Raw genomic sequence first — 15,426 nt, forward strand, 5'->3', positions numbered from 1 at the left:
CATAAAACATTTTTTTTTTTTTTTTTTTAAACAGCAGCTACTATTACCCCAAATTTTTTATTACATTTTAATTGTAAAAATCAGGCTATTAAATGGCCATTGTTTTGTGCAATGGCCATTTAACCCAGTTACATTTTAAAATATTTTGGAGAGTTATTCACTGTCAATATTATCTGCATTTTAACAGAAAAATATATAATATTTCTATATACATTATGATTACACTGATCATACAAATGAACAGAGTATAAATGTGTAATAATAATGCACCTTTTTCCTTCTCTTTTTATTTAAATTATTCATTTTTTTATCCAAAGACATCAACAAATTAAAGAGGTCTGAGGCACTCCGGGACCCTGTAACACAAAATAGCCAGTAAGTACTCACAAAATTATATTTATATTAAAAAATCCTTTTTTCCATTTGTCCTCTTTTAATAAAAAAAAAACAATGTGTGTTTGTCCTTGAAACACTCTTAGCATCATTAACACAAGTTCACGTGGGAGGCATCAGTCAAGCTGTATTTTCATTCAGGGCTTCCTCTCTCATCATCGGCATTATTTGATTGCTTCAGTAAATCAGGACTTTGAATGATGAAAAAGGATCTTGAAGGTACATTGTTTAGGTTTTCACATCAACACAAGTTCACACAATCAGCTAAGACACGCAAGCCCTCCCAGCAGTGCCTCTCCTCCATGAATCCATTAGGGCAGGTAATGGATGGGTAAACCTTGTGAAGAGTAATCGTCTCTGATTTCACATGCTTTTCAGAGCATCACGCTGACACAAGGGTCGAAAGTCTCTCTCCCTGTCTCTCCGTCTTTTTTTCCTGCCCAGTCTTTATGCCCACTCTTTGCCCGCCTCCCCCCGCGCTCTCTCTCAGCTAGTTTACACTATTTGCAGAGGAAAGGGTATAATGATTGCACTCTGACAGAGCTCTCTGATGGATGCCACAGTCTGCCCAATGAATGGCCTCATTAATAAACATAAGCCGTCTCTAGTGCGAGATGCTTTTGGAACATCCCAGAACCTGGTAGTCACACACAGCTCCTGAGAGAAGACCCTCTGTGGGGTTATGATGGTTAAAGATGATGGTTAGCGTTGCAGCATTCGCTTTGCTTTCAGGTAAACCATTTCGTGGCGTGCTGAAGAATTCCTCTTGCCAGTCACTTCTTGCGCTTTATTGCCTCTACAAGTACCCTGCACTCGAGCACCAGTAGAACACTACATGTGCTGTTCCCCCTCTCTCGCTCTCTCTTCTCCGTCACTTACTGTTGTCATTCTGTCACTGAGCCGATGGGCACATTAAAAGACCGTCTGCTTCGGTCCAAAACTCACAAAAAAATTGTAATAAAGCAAAATAAAATAAATCAAGTGCCTCTCTTTCTTAGTCATAATTATGATTTTGCGCTTAAGCCGGGACCGTAGCTGAAGAATCGGAGTTTAAAGCAGGCACTTTGGAGCAAAAAAATGCATTTATGGGCCTTTGTGCGCCTCCTCATTATGTGTGGGGCTGATTCATTAAGTAATTGGTTTGCAGTTGTTTACATGAGTATTAAGGCCCCCTATTCAGCAGTCTTTGAGAGATACATTGTGCAAATGTTGCATGTTATGAATGCCCAATGAGAGGCGGGGGGCCAGGCCTATTGGCCAAACACTGCGCTGGGCTGAAAAGACCAGAGAAAAGCGTCAGGCGCTGCTTTGCATAGCAATGACTCGCCCATAATAAGCTTTCCAGATTAAATACATGCAGTCCATACAAGATGCAAAGAGATACTCTTAACACATTTATGTGTGTTCATTTCACTATTATAGCACTGAAGAGAATTGGGGTCTTTCATATCCAGCCCCGTTTTTTGTTTTGTTTTTTTTCCTCCCTTAATTCCCTTCCCTGCGCCCTCCTCTCGTCAACGTGCCATTTTTACTGCTAAATACTTTTATGGAACACAGCGTTTTATTGTGTTATAATTCAGAGGCTGTGCGGACGGTATTTGTTACGCCTGTGTGCTGCAGTGATTCGGGAAGGGGAGAGCTGCAATAAGCAGCTGCACTCCATGTAAAGACCTCTTGTTCCTGCGCTTTGTTTAAGGCTGCATGCCACAGCTTCCTCCTCTTCAGCGGCTATTGTGTCCTCGGCTACTGCAGGCATGTAGTGCAGGTCTCGCCCGCTCGCTGGATCTTAGTGTCCCGCTCTGTTGCTTTAGGAAAAATAACAGGTTAGGAGTAGTGACGGGTTAGCGTAAAATCTTCACCAACATTTCTTCAATTTAAAACAATTGTGCTTGTGTAACAGCAGCGGGAGGTTAATATGTAAAGGAAGCCGTTTGTATATAGACTTTGAGTTTTCCCAGTTTAACAAATTTGCATCATTGAGATACTATTATAGTATTTTTTTATTTTTTTTAAATGTCTATATATTTTTATACATTTTATTTCAGTTTCAGTTATTTTAGTACATCAAGTTAAACTAAATGAAAATGAGAAATGTTGCCTTGATTTTTGTTTTAGTTAACTAAAATATCCCTGTTACGGGTGTCTTCTGTTGTAGAGTGAATGCAGGGGTGGTGGTGGGTGGGACGGGGTAGCACTAAACGGCAGTAGCCAGTGGGGGTCACTCTCTTTCTTTGTGCCTCTCATCATCCGCCTGCTTTGTCTAACAAAAAAGAATATCCTCTGTACACATATCAACATTTATTTCACTGAGCCCTTTTTTTTTTTTTTTTTACCAAGAAGAGGTCTTCAATTTGTAAACTGAAATAATACAGGAGAAAAAATGCAATGACCCAGTTCTCTTGAGGTGATGTCTGTGTGTACACAGCACATTTAAAAAGAAAAGTCCCCTGCCTATCCTCCTGCAGATCTTGCTGTTTGCCAGCAGAGGGCACTCATATTTAGGCCGGCTGTGTGGTACCCAACAGTGGCAGCTGGTGGCACGTAGAGGGCGCTCTCTCTGCTGCTCTGAATCAGTACCTCACTCCAGAGCTCTTGGCTCTTACAGGGGTCCAATCAATGGTAAATCAGTGCTGCTGTGGGTCACAGCTGGGATGGGTGTAGGAGGTGCTACTGCTACCTTGCACAAACACTGATCCAAAGAGCATGTTCTATTAGCATAGCTGTGGAGGCGTATGGATGTTTATCTATGTTTTTATATGCTAAATTCTTATGATAGATATAGATCCTTTACTCATACACATTTGTGTAGAAACAATTTTCCCTCAGAAATTGCTTGTAAATTTGACAAGTAATTACGAAGAATCAGCAAGTAACAAATTGTTTTTATTTATTTTTATTAAAAAAGTTTTTTATTTAAACTACATACACACTCAACCAACAACAATACATGTGTACAGACATTGTGCTTTACTTAGCATACATATCAAATATTTATATATAATATATTAATAAAATAAATGAATTAATAAAAAAGTAAAGTAACATCAGTGAATTACAGGCAAAACCAGCCATCAGTATGAATTCATCCCCTTCTGCTATAACTAATTTTGAATATAACTTATGAAAGGTTCCCACATGACAGCAAACTTAGAGCCGGAAACACTTAAATTAAGTCTTAAACATGACATGTTTAAGTGGAAAGGCTGTGAGAAAAATCACAATTAATTGTCAACCTTTATTATATTTATTAAATATAAGTGAATATCTGTAAAATTTCACATGACATGCATATTTTTTGAGCGGTTTAGTTTTAGAGACTCAATTGCTTTATATGATGAACAGATTTAATTTAGGCTTTTATTCACATTTAAACATTGATCAGCGAACATAAACAGAAGCTCAACCGAACCTGCTTGACACTCGAGAAAAAACCTCATTAATTCTTGTGGAGCTCAAACCTGCTGCATAACATGAAAATGAACCTCATTGGTTCTTGCTGAAGCTCAAACGTGCTGCGTAACACGAGAATGAACCTCATTGGTTCTTGCAGAAGATCAAGCGTGCTGCGTAACACGAGAATGAACCTCATTGGTTCTTGCTGAAGCTCAAACGTGCTGCGTAACACGAGAATGAACCTCATTGGTTCTTGCTGAAGCTCAAACGCGCTGCGTAACACGAGAATGAACCTCATTGGTTCTTGCAGGAGATTAAACGTGCTGCATAACACAAGAATGAACCTCACTGGTTCCTGCTGAAGCTCAAACGTGCTGCGTAACACGAGAATGAACCTCATTGGTTCTTGTGGAAGATCAAAGGTGCTGCGTAACACGAGAATGAACCTCATTGGTTCTTGTGGAAGATCAAACGTGCTGCATAACACGAGAATGAACCTCATTGGTTCTTGAAGAAGCTCAAACGAGCTGCGTAACACGAGAATGAACCTCATTGGTTCTGGCAGAAGATCAAGCGTGCTGCGTAACACGAGAATGAACCTCATTGGTTCCTGCTCAAGCTCAAACGTGCTGCGTAACACGAGAATGAACCTCATTGGTTCTTGCTGAAGCTCAAACGCGCTGCGTAACACGAGAATGAACCTCATTGGTTCTTGCAGGAGATTAAACGAGCTGCATAACACGAGAATGAACCTCATTGGTTCTTGCAGGAGATCAAACGTGCTGCGTAACACGAGAATGAACCTCATTGGTTCTTGTGGAAGATCAAACGAGCTGCGTAACACGAGAATGAACCTCATTGGTTCTTGTGGAAGATCAAACGTGCTGCGTAACACGAGAATGAACCTCATTGGTTCTTGTGGAAGATCAAACAAGCTGCGTAACACGAGAATGAACCTCATTGGTTCTTGAAGAAGCTCAAACGTGCCGTGTAACACGAGAATGAACCTCATTGGTTCTTGCTGAAGCTCAAACGAGCTGCGTAACATGAGAATGAACCTCATTGGTTCTTGCTGATGCTCAAACGTGCTGCGTAACACGAGAATGAACCTCATTGGTTCTTGTGGAAGATCAAACGTGCTGCGTAACACAAGACTGAACCTCATTGGTTCTTGAAGAAGATCAAACGAGCTGCGTAACATGAGAATGAACCTCATTGGTTCTTGAAGAAGCTCAAACGAGCTGCGTAACACAAGAATGAACCTCATTGGTTCTTGCAGAAGCTCAAACGTGCTGTGTAACACGAGACTGAACCTCATTGGTTCTTGAAGAAGATCAAACGAGCTGCGTAACACAAGAATGAACCTCATTGGTTCTTGCAGAAGCTCAAACGTGCTGCGTAACACGAGAATGAACCTCATTGGTTTCTTGCTGAAGCTCAAATGTGCTGCGTAACACGATAATGAACATCATTGGTTTCTTGCTGAAGCTCAAACGTGCTGCGTAACACGAGAATGAACCTCATTGGTTTCTTGCTGAAGCTCAAATGTGCTGCGTAACACGAGAATGAACCTCATTGGTTTCTTGCTGAAGCTCAAATGTGCTGCGTAACACTAGACTGAACCTCATTGGTTCTTGAAGAAGCTCAAACGTGCTGCGTAACACGAGAATGAACCTTATTGGTTCTCGCACATCCGTACCGTCCGAACATGCTTGAGCTTCCGTTTAACACAACTGATGTGTGAGCTGATGAATGTTTATATGTGAATAAAAGACTAAATTCAATATGTTCATCATGTAAAGCAGGGTTTCTCAAACTCGGTCCTGGAGGGCCACTGTCCTGTTCCACAGTTTAGCTCCAACCCTGATCAAACACACCTGAGCAAGCTAATCAATGTCTTCAGGATCACTAGAAACTCACAGCTAGGTGTGTTTGATCAGGGTTGGAGCTAAACTGTGCAGGACAGTGGCCTCTCCAGGACCGAGTTTGAGAAACCCTAATATAAAGTGATCAAGTCTCTTCCGAAAATTTGGACTAACCGCTCAATTCATATGGATTAGTTTTACGATCTGTTTATGAACTTTTTGAAATATCAAAGTGGTAGTTGCATAGCTGTCAATGGAGGGACAGAAAGCTCTCAGATTTCATCAAAAAGATCTTCATTTGTGTTCTGAAGATGAATGAAAGTCTTTCAGGTTTGTAACGACATAAGGGTCAGTAATTTTCATTTTCATGTTCATTTTCATTTTTGGGGGAACTAACCCTTTAATAAATGTAAGTGAAGATCAGTAATATTTGACAAGACACACGTATATTTTTCCCCTTTATAAACAGAATATTTCAAAAGGAATGATATTGCAATGATACACTTTCATCAAAACTAATAGCAGAGCTGTAATCGTACGTGATCACAGGTATTATGAAAATAACTTTGCCCAGACAACAAATGCAGACTAACTGCAGTCTATTTACATGAAGCATATTGCTGCATAGGATGCCGAGAGACGTCTTTTATTCATAGCTCAGATATCATAACAACAACCCACACACCCCATATATTAATGTATCAAATGCTTGCCTAAAAACGCACAGGGGCACTTTTCATCAAATATCGCAAATACATCCAAATGCTCAAAACAACGCGAAACAGAGGGAGAGCGGAAAAAGTAAACGCTGGTGCGGAGGGAAATAGAGAGAGGTTGCCGTCAAAGCAGTAATTTGCATCATTTTACACATTACATTCACCTCTGTGTGTGAGACGCAGCCAAACAGTGGCCAGCCCTGTCTTACATATTCAGATTCGTTGCCTCAATTAAGTGAACCTCAGTGCAAGATGAACTGGCATAAATGTTTATGGAAATGGAATATTAGATTGGAGGGTCAGTGCATTCACAGCTCTCTGTGATAATAGTGTCTTGAAATCAGACTCGTCACTGTCTGAAGTGGCTCAGCGGATAGAGCATTCCCATGGCAAGCAAGTTATATAAAAGAATAGCCCTATTTACCCACCAAAACATGTATTTATTATTGAGCTCATCATAACTAAAGGGGGGGAAAGCCCTCAAATTTTGCTCTAGCATTCAATGTTCATAAAAGACAACGGCCTCCCATATTTTCAATTTGAACAGAGAAAGGGAGATGGAAAATTGGACACAATATGTTTGTTTGTTAGTTTATTCATTTTTGCAGACAGTTTAGTATTTAAATTTACATAAATTCTAAAAAGCATTTTTTTTTTTTGGCATAATTATTTGAATAATGTATTTTATGTCGAACTCTCCAAAGCAATCGTTCTAGTTTCAGTTTATATACCAGGACATGACAAAACTTCATCAGTAGATTTTTTTTTATACTTTTATTTAGAAAGGATGCATTTAATCAAAAGTAACAGTTAAAAATGTATAATGTTACAAATGATTTCCGTTATTTTGACATTTCTATTCAAGGAATTCAGAAAAAAGTATCCTGATTTCCACAAAAATATGAAGCAGCACAACTGTTTTCAACATTGATAATAATCAGAAATGTTTCTTGAGCATCAAATCAGCATATTAGAATGATTTCTGAAGGATCATGTGACATAAATTACATTTTAAAATAGAAAAGAGTTATTAAAATGGTATTTTACGATTAGGGGTGGGGGAAAAAATCGATTCTTCGATGCATCGCGATGCGGACGTGGACGATTCTGAATCGATTCACAAAAGTAAAAAAAATCGATTTTCTAAAAAAAAAAAAAATATATATATATATATATATATATATATATATATATATATATATATTCTAATAACGTAATATTGACGGAACGCAAAAGGCGGAACTATAAGCGGACGTGCAGTGTGCGGACAGTCTGTGGCGTGCAACAGAGACGCGCACATAACAGAGTCGCGCACATACATAACAGACGCATGATGGCTGAGCGCCAAATTCGAACGGCACCTTCTTCGTTAAAAGCTAACGTATGTAAAATTGGCAATTTCATTGTTACCTATTTAGTATTTTTGTATGAGAGCTGCTTTCTGTATTGTTTAGTTTTCACATCAGTACACTGTGTAAACCGATCTGTTACGTTATACTGCAATATGTGCAATTTCAGTCACAAAAAGTTACATTTTGACGGTGCTCTCTGCAGATGTTCATTCACTTTTTTTGTATAAGCTGTTTTTGATTGTAGTATACAGCAAACATTTCAAGTCATAACTCTTTATTATTTAGTTGTGTATAAGAGTGGCTTTAATTTCTACCACCGGTGACATAATCTCTGCTCAGAGGTGTGCTCTTACATCTGAGCATGCTGATCAGTTAGTGTTCCTCAAGAAGAATATGCCTTGATGTGTCCACTGTTTACAGTAACTTACTACTGACGTTTCAGTATTATGGTTTACACATGTTAATGTTCATGTTGTTTTGTAATGTTCATGCACTTTTATCTGTCTAGATGTACAGTGTTTACATTTAAGACCAGGAGGCAGTGAGTTATTATGCAAATGCATATTTCTTTGCACAATGTTGGAAATGTTGGCATTAATAAATGCATAAAATTTCCTTATTTCCTTATTCCTTCTTTTTCTTTTCAGTCACATATATCGTGATATATCGTTGATGAAATTTCTTCCAATATATTGAATATCGTAGATATCGCGAATCGTGATATTATCATATCGTGGACCACATATCGCCACAGAATTGAATCGTGAGGTACCTGTATCGTCCCACCCCTATTTACGATATTATACTGTTTTTACTTAAATTTTGTTTAAATGCAGCTTTAAATCTTACCTAATGGTGATGAATGTAAGGAATAATAAACAGTCAGTCGATTTATGATGCAGCTGCTTGCCAAATAAATAAACGGCCGTGAAATGTTGATCTGAGTCGAAGTTATTTTATAATGCTAAAATGTAATCTACCTAATTTAATCTAAAAATTATATTGTCAGTCAGCATTAAAAAAAAAAAGGCCATTAAAAGTCGTAACTGAGTATTCCAGAGAACCATGCAATAAATATTAATATATGCTATAACAAATAATGTGCTACGCTAAAACGTGTCTGATGCTCATCATGTGTGTGTGTGTGTGTGTTTTGAATGTGCTGCCAATATGCTCTGTCTACGCAACACAAACACCACGCATTTATGTCGATAATATTTAATACAAATTGTGCTCAGGCCATCGTAAATGGCCATTTTGAACAAGATAATGATTTCTGTTGTATTGTAGTGCTGTGCAAAATTGCTGCCTAAATAGTCAGTTTGAAAAAGAATTCAGCCGCCAGTATCTGTTTCAGAAAAGTTTTTCATGGGTTTATGCCAGTCATGTCCCTTGACCTTGGGACTGAATACGTATCTGTCAACTGTAACTATACTTACACTTGCATCAATAGAATTTCTGAAATGTTGTGCCTTGTACAGAGATGTTCTGGAAACAAAAGAGCTAAGCTGAATTATGTGAGAGCCAACCTAATTGAGTTCAACTACGTCTTTACAGCTCCTTTGGTCAGTGTCAAGGTTGAGCGTACAACGTGACTGAATTTGCTGTCAGGTCGGCGGGCCACGTGTGAATGCACATACAACCGCTGTTTTATCTTTTCATCCAAATCCATCAAAGGAAAACAAAATATTCTTACTCTTGCTCCCTGAATCCTTTAAAGTACATCAACGTGAAAACAAATTCAATGATATGGATATATGAAGACACGGAGGGCGAGAATGAGGGTGAAGATGAAGACGTCTTTGTTGACGGTCTGAATAGCCCTGTGCTGATGTAAATGAAGAAGGAAGGCTGTATGAAAAGTAGCGCGAGCTTTTGCATATGCATCAATGCAGATCAAAGGCTTGTCAGGGGTCATGCATTTACATAGAGATATCAGTGATGCTATGGGAACCCAGGAACCCGGCAACCCAGCGCTCAGGCCACTTGTGAATAGAGAGCCTTGACCGGGTCCTCCAGTGCCATTAGAAAAGAAGTCGAGGAAGTTTATTTGGCCGATCACCCCATCTGAGAACAGGCTTAGAGGGGAAATGATGTTCTTCAGGGTTTGGTTAGTACCTTGCGAAGAAAAGACGATGTCGTGTAAGAAATGATGGCTTCCGGGAGCATGTTGTTGTCTGTTGTGGCTGAACTGATGTTGAGCAACTGATGGAATGATATGGTTTGTACAGAGATTTTAATTATTAGTGTGTGTTTTCATTTTGTTAGATAAAATATTGTTGTTCATAATTACAGACAAGTAAGAAAATGGGTAGTCTCACAATCTCTTGTTTTTCATTTCTCACAGGAAGAGTGCAAAATGTAAAGCTTTCTCTGCTGTCCAGTCAAAAGGTAAGACCACAGTACAAATGACTGAAATATGTTAAAAAGAAATATTTATCCTTTTATATGCATGCTTATGTTCCACAATCAGGTAGTACTTATTTACTACTTAGATTTACTGCACTACTTATATTTTGTGAATGCACTACCAGGCAAAAGTTTGGAATCATTTTTTTTTTTAAAGAAGTCTCTCATACTTACCAAGGCTGCATTTATTTGATCAAAACTACAGTAAAAACTGCAATGTTGTAAAATAGTATTACATTTAAAAAAAACTGTTTTCTATTTCAATATATTTTAATCTATACTTTTATTTTAACTTTGATCATATCAGAATTTTCAGCATCATTACTCCAGTCTTCAGTCACATGATCCTTCAGAAATCATTCTAATATGCTCAGTTATCAATTATTTTCAGTGCTCAGTTTTTAATAGTTTCATTAACGTTTGCTGCTTAATATTTGTGTGGAAACCATGATATATGTTTTCAGGGTTCTTTGGTGAATATAAGTCAAGTCAAGTCATCTTCATTTATATAGCGCTTTTAACAATGTAGATTGTTTCAAAGCAGCTTTACAGAGATAAACGTATAATTTAAGGTAACAGAGATTGTTTTGGCTTTATAGCGGTTCTTTAATAAAGTTATTTTCCAGCTATTTTCCAGCTTCCGTCGCAACGATCATTTGTCATTAAATTAGGGGCCGCTAAGACGACACCATTCTCTCTACACAGACTTTAAACACGAACCTGTGAGAAACGCTGATGGCGTTCACATGCGCATTAAGAATTGGTTCTACTAGTGCAAAATACCCGTGCAAAATCAGTTCTTGTGTGTGTTTTTAGTAATTGTTGGTTTGGTGTGATTGAATGAACTTTTGCTGTGTAATTGTAACAATGAGCAGTGACATTTTTATTTGTGCATGGTAGAAAGCACACAGTGAACTCCGAGAAAACGCTATTTTTGAGCAAACAGTTTGTGAATAGGCTACTACAAATGATGCCCGTGAAAGAGACTGTGAACGCATTGAATAGGATATGTTTAGTTGGTGAATAGCATAGGCTACTATTACACAGTAGCGATAACGTTAAGCGCACCAGAATGAAATATAATATTCAGAAGTAAACAGCATAGCTGACTTACAGATTCAGTTAACATCCACAAATGAATAAGCACGTCGCGATTCAGGGAGCAGTGCAAAGTGCCCGTGCAAAATCAGTTTTTGTGAGCTGATCGCCGTCAAAAAAGTTCAGGAGATATTTCTTAGCGACGGCTGATTTCAACAGTTTCAATATGATAGCATTTTGAAGAAAAAAGTGTCATGAATTTATTGCATTTTTGGGGAAAAATAATCAGTTTTTATAATAAATCGTTGAAAATCCAAATCTGGATTTGAATTTTTTTATGATATTATAACCTAAAGATGCTATGTGAAAGTTTGAAACAGAAAATAGTGGTTTTCATCTTGCCACTTTCTTGGTAAAGAAAACACATTTTTACTCAAATTAATCAAAATGGATTTATCACGTTTTGGAACCAAACTCTAATATTCAGAAGTAAACAGTGTAGCTGACAGATTGTCAGAATGTTTATTTTTAAACCACAACCTTCTCGGGGCTTCTCTGACCGATACAACTCTCTAGTGTCAGAATGTTTATTTTTAAACCACAACCTTTTAAAAATGATATATTTAACGATATCTTTTGCATTTCTCATCCAAACAATGTCAAACTTGGCACTGCACTTACTCGTGCCCGTGGCGAGACACCTGTCGAATTTGAAATCAATCGGACTAACGGTTCGAGAGATATGCGAGGAACAGACACACACACACACACAGACAGACAGACAGACGTTTCTGTAATTTATAGATAGATAGTTATGTGCGTTTGAATATATGTGCGCAGGTTTGTAATTCCCTACAAACCAAGCCTAAACAAAGTACTGGTCTTATAAATTTTGATACAGAATTTTATTTTATTTCGTCACTTCGGGGTAGGTACGCGAAACAAATTTTCCCGACAACGCTTTATCTGTAGAGAATATAAAGAACCAAAGAACAGCTTTTATTTGAAATGTTCAATCTTTACATTTATGTAACATTATAAATGCCTTGTTCAATTTAATGCATCCTTGCTGATATTGTTTAATCTTCCTTACCCCAAAACTTTTGAATGCTCAATTTTCAAAAAAAAAAAAAACCTTTATTAAGCAGCAAAACATTGATAATAATCAGAAATGTTTCTTGAGCAGCAAATCAGCATATTAGAATGATTTCTGAAGGATCATGTGACACTGAAGACTGGAGTCTGTTTGATCACAGGAGATTACATTACATTATTTAAAAAAACATAATATAATATTATTTCACAATATTAATGTTATTACTGGGCGCATCAGAGACCCATTTCAAAGACATTAAAAAAATCTGAATTATTCCAAAATGTGGCCAGTATGTCTGGTTACCACGTGCGTTTAGTTTTTAGTTTTTATTCGTTTTTTGTTGTTTTTTTGTACCAGTGTCTCTGGAATTATTTACTTTGTTGCGGATCGCGCTCCTGCACAAATTCATTACTTCCCCCTTACTGCAACAGAATGTTAATGGTGTGCGTACATATTTTTGATTGCAGCATTTTGGGGAGAATCAGACGACAGCAATTCTGAGATCGAAATGGCCTTGCGTCCTCAGTCCCGCAACACCAGCAGCCATGACTTTGATGATTTTTATGATTGATGTTTATTTTTTCCGAGTTCACACTGTCACATTTTTTTCCCCAATGAGCAGTTAATATGTTTGAAAGAGATGCCTTTATGCGATCGCAAAACAAACAGAAATCTTCACCGAGGAATGAGTGCGACATTCCATGAAAACAAAAAAGAGCCATCCACTTTATTGTGGCCAAAGACTGTGAAGGGTTTTCAAAACATGTTGGTGTTAACCCTGCTTGAGTCTCTTTAGCTGAACAACACTTGGACCTGGTTGAAATAGATTAAACTTGGTTTTTAAAGTGATTCCTTTGCACTGTGTTGAATATTACGCATTTTAGATGCTGCAGGTATCTGGCGTTGAGTTGGAGTGGAATGCTCTGAGTCAACTCCTATGAAAAGCCAGTGCACAATGGCCACTCTGCATGCTGCTAAAACACCTTTGAACTCACTCAAGTACCCATGGGCCATTTAGGAGGACAAAATGCGTTGTGCTCATCTCAATATAGAAACAAACGCTCTCTGTATTTGCGCTGGTCGTCAGCTGAACGCGACAGCGTCTCCCCGACTCTTTTACGCCGACGATATGCGGCCACTTCAGAATTCGACTGTTTTTAAAATGTGCTATTATTCATTTTCACACTTTATTCTCTGGTTGCTTTTTAAGCATGTTGCATCACAGACATAGACGTTGCCGTACAAAATATGTGACGTGCTTGCTTCGATTCATTGTTAAAAGTCTTTCCCTCTAATGCTTATTTTTAGACTCAAAATGATAGTTAAAATTATGGATAATTATGATTAGGCATTGAAAAGAGCACTGATCAAACACAGCAATATCATTACAGTAATAACGGTTATTTTTCCCAAAACAGCCAATCAGTGAGAACGACTGTAACCCTTTTTCTAATGGACCTGAAAATAACATTACAAACTAAAATTGCAGTTCATGGATTTCCAGATATGTTTCCCCAGCCATCAGTAATCTACATCATCAGTGACAGAGGATTGTCAATTTTGTCTGTGACTCCCAGGTTCATTAGGTTTCATCATTGTGCTGGTATATTTAACATGCACACAGGCATGTTATCCTGTAATGATATAAAACCTGCAGCATTCTATCCATCAGTATGATTCCATTAGTTAGCTTTTAAGTAACTTTATGAGGCCGAACCTGCTAGAGTAGGACTCCACTCTCATTAGCCGTAATGGCTCCAGCCAGCCTTGACCCGCACGCGTCAAAACGCGCCTGCATAATTTGGGGATTGCTAAAAAGCTCCCCTCACATAATAACTGTGTTAAGGATCATGTCAACAGATACTTGTGTGATGGAGAGTTACATTGTGCCGGCCCGTAACAACGCGATAAACACTTTTTAAAGGAACTGTCTTCCGAGCAGCGTAGCCCATGGACTGGGTAATGGGAAAAAATAATATTAAAACCACAGAGTGTGACTTGTAAATGATGTCACATCAAAACGGAGAGAGTGTTTTGTTTCAAAATAGACCATGCCCAGATTACTTTTGCAAAAATGTGTGTACTAAGCCTAAGTACTAAACATGCATGAAGGTCTCCCAGCAGGGAAGGTCATTAAGCATTCAGATTCAGAGACTTTCTCAGTTTAAATGATCTGTCTGAATCTAATGGCGTGTCGTGCCCTATTTCAAGGCTCAGTTTGGAACATCCATTCATTTAACGAATAAAAGGAGTCAAGTCAACTGCGCAAATTGAAAATACGCCCAATGGAAACTCCCGTTTATTGCTAAAAAGTTTTTACGCTCGCTTGAGGTGGTTTTTCAGGCAAATCGAATCTGTTTGCAATGGAAACAGTTTTTGCGCATTTACAGGTCACCTGACGTAGATGACGCGGTGTGTTTGGACAGAATACGAGACAGAGTTCTTAATTAAATTCATAAAAGACAAAAGAATTACAGGAATACTGGATTTTAAACCTCAAAGAAATGCCACAATCAAGACCTCGAAGCAGAAATGAGGGAGAAACACCCAGAAATGTGTGCCGCTCCAAGTATAGGCTAAGGGTCTTTCCTTGCCATTAATGATTGGATAGCACACATACGTCTTCTTTGATTAATAATAATGGCCAGTGCGGTGGCTGGGATATACATAAACCTACCAACGTCCGCCGCCATGTTTTTTGGAATGACTTATCGTCTAAAAGTTTTAGTCGCATAACATCGGATAATGGAAACGCCGTCATTTCGCAATAGTTTTTTGTCGACATAAGAAAATATTGCAAAAGTTTTGTGCAAATCTGTAATGGAAACCTTTTATCTAGCTATTGTCTGTGTTATGCATGGGATGTGTGTGACAATGTCACTCGTAACCCACAAAACTGCCTTCTTTGGCAGAATGATGAAATATATAATATATTTTATTATTATTCATTTTTATGGTTTTATTATTAATAATTGTATCATTATTAATTGCAATAATAATTGTTAACACTTTATTTTAGTGTTCTTGTTACATGTACTTACTGTAGTAATAGCAGTAAATTATGAATAATTGCATGCAACTAATCCTATACTATGTTAATTCATATTTCTCAGTACTTAATATAATTAGTGTAGCAATAACACCTTAAAATAAAGTGTAACCTA

At 37.9% G+C, this 15,426-nt stretch overlaps 1 protein-coding gene across 2 annotated transcripts in view; it reads left to right on the forward strand.

Annotated features, from left to right (window-relative positions):
- Window positions 1-13,110, forward strand: part of kiz (kizuna centrosomal protein) — a 37,386-nt gene extending 24,276 nt beyond the window's left edge. For both annotated transcript variants that reach the window (XM_084393345.1, XM_084393344.1), the window contains 3 exons: window positions 318-375; window positions 10,067-10,110; window positions 12,730-13,110. In XM_084393345.1, coding sequence (XP_084249471.1) covers window positions 318-375; window positions 10,067-10,110; window positions 12,730-12,833 — 206 coding nt within the window. In that variant the 3' untranslated portion in view covers window positions 12,834-13,110. The remainder of the gene's footprint in view (window positions 1-317; window positions 376-10,066; window positions 10,111-12,729) is intronic.
- Window positions 13,111-15,426: the final 2,316 nt, after the last annotated feature.

Source organism: Rutilus rutilus (genome assembly GCF_951802725.1).
Source record: "Rutilus rutilus genome assembly, chromosome: 21".
Taxonomy (NCBI): Eukaryota; Metazoa; Chordata; class Actinopteri; order Cypriniformes; family Leuciscidae; genus Rutilus; species Rutilus rutilus.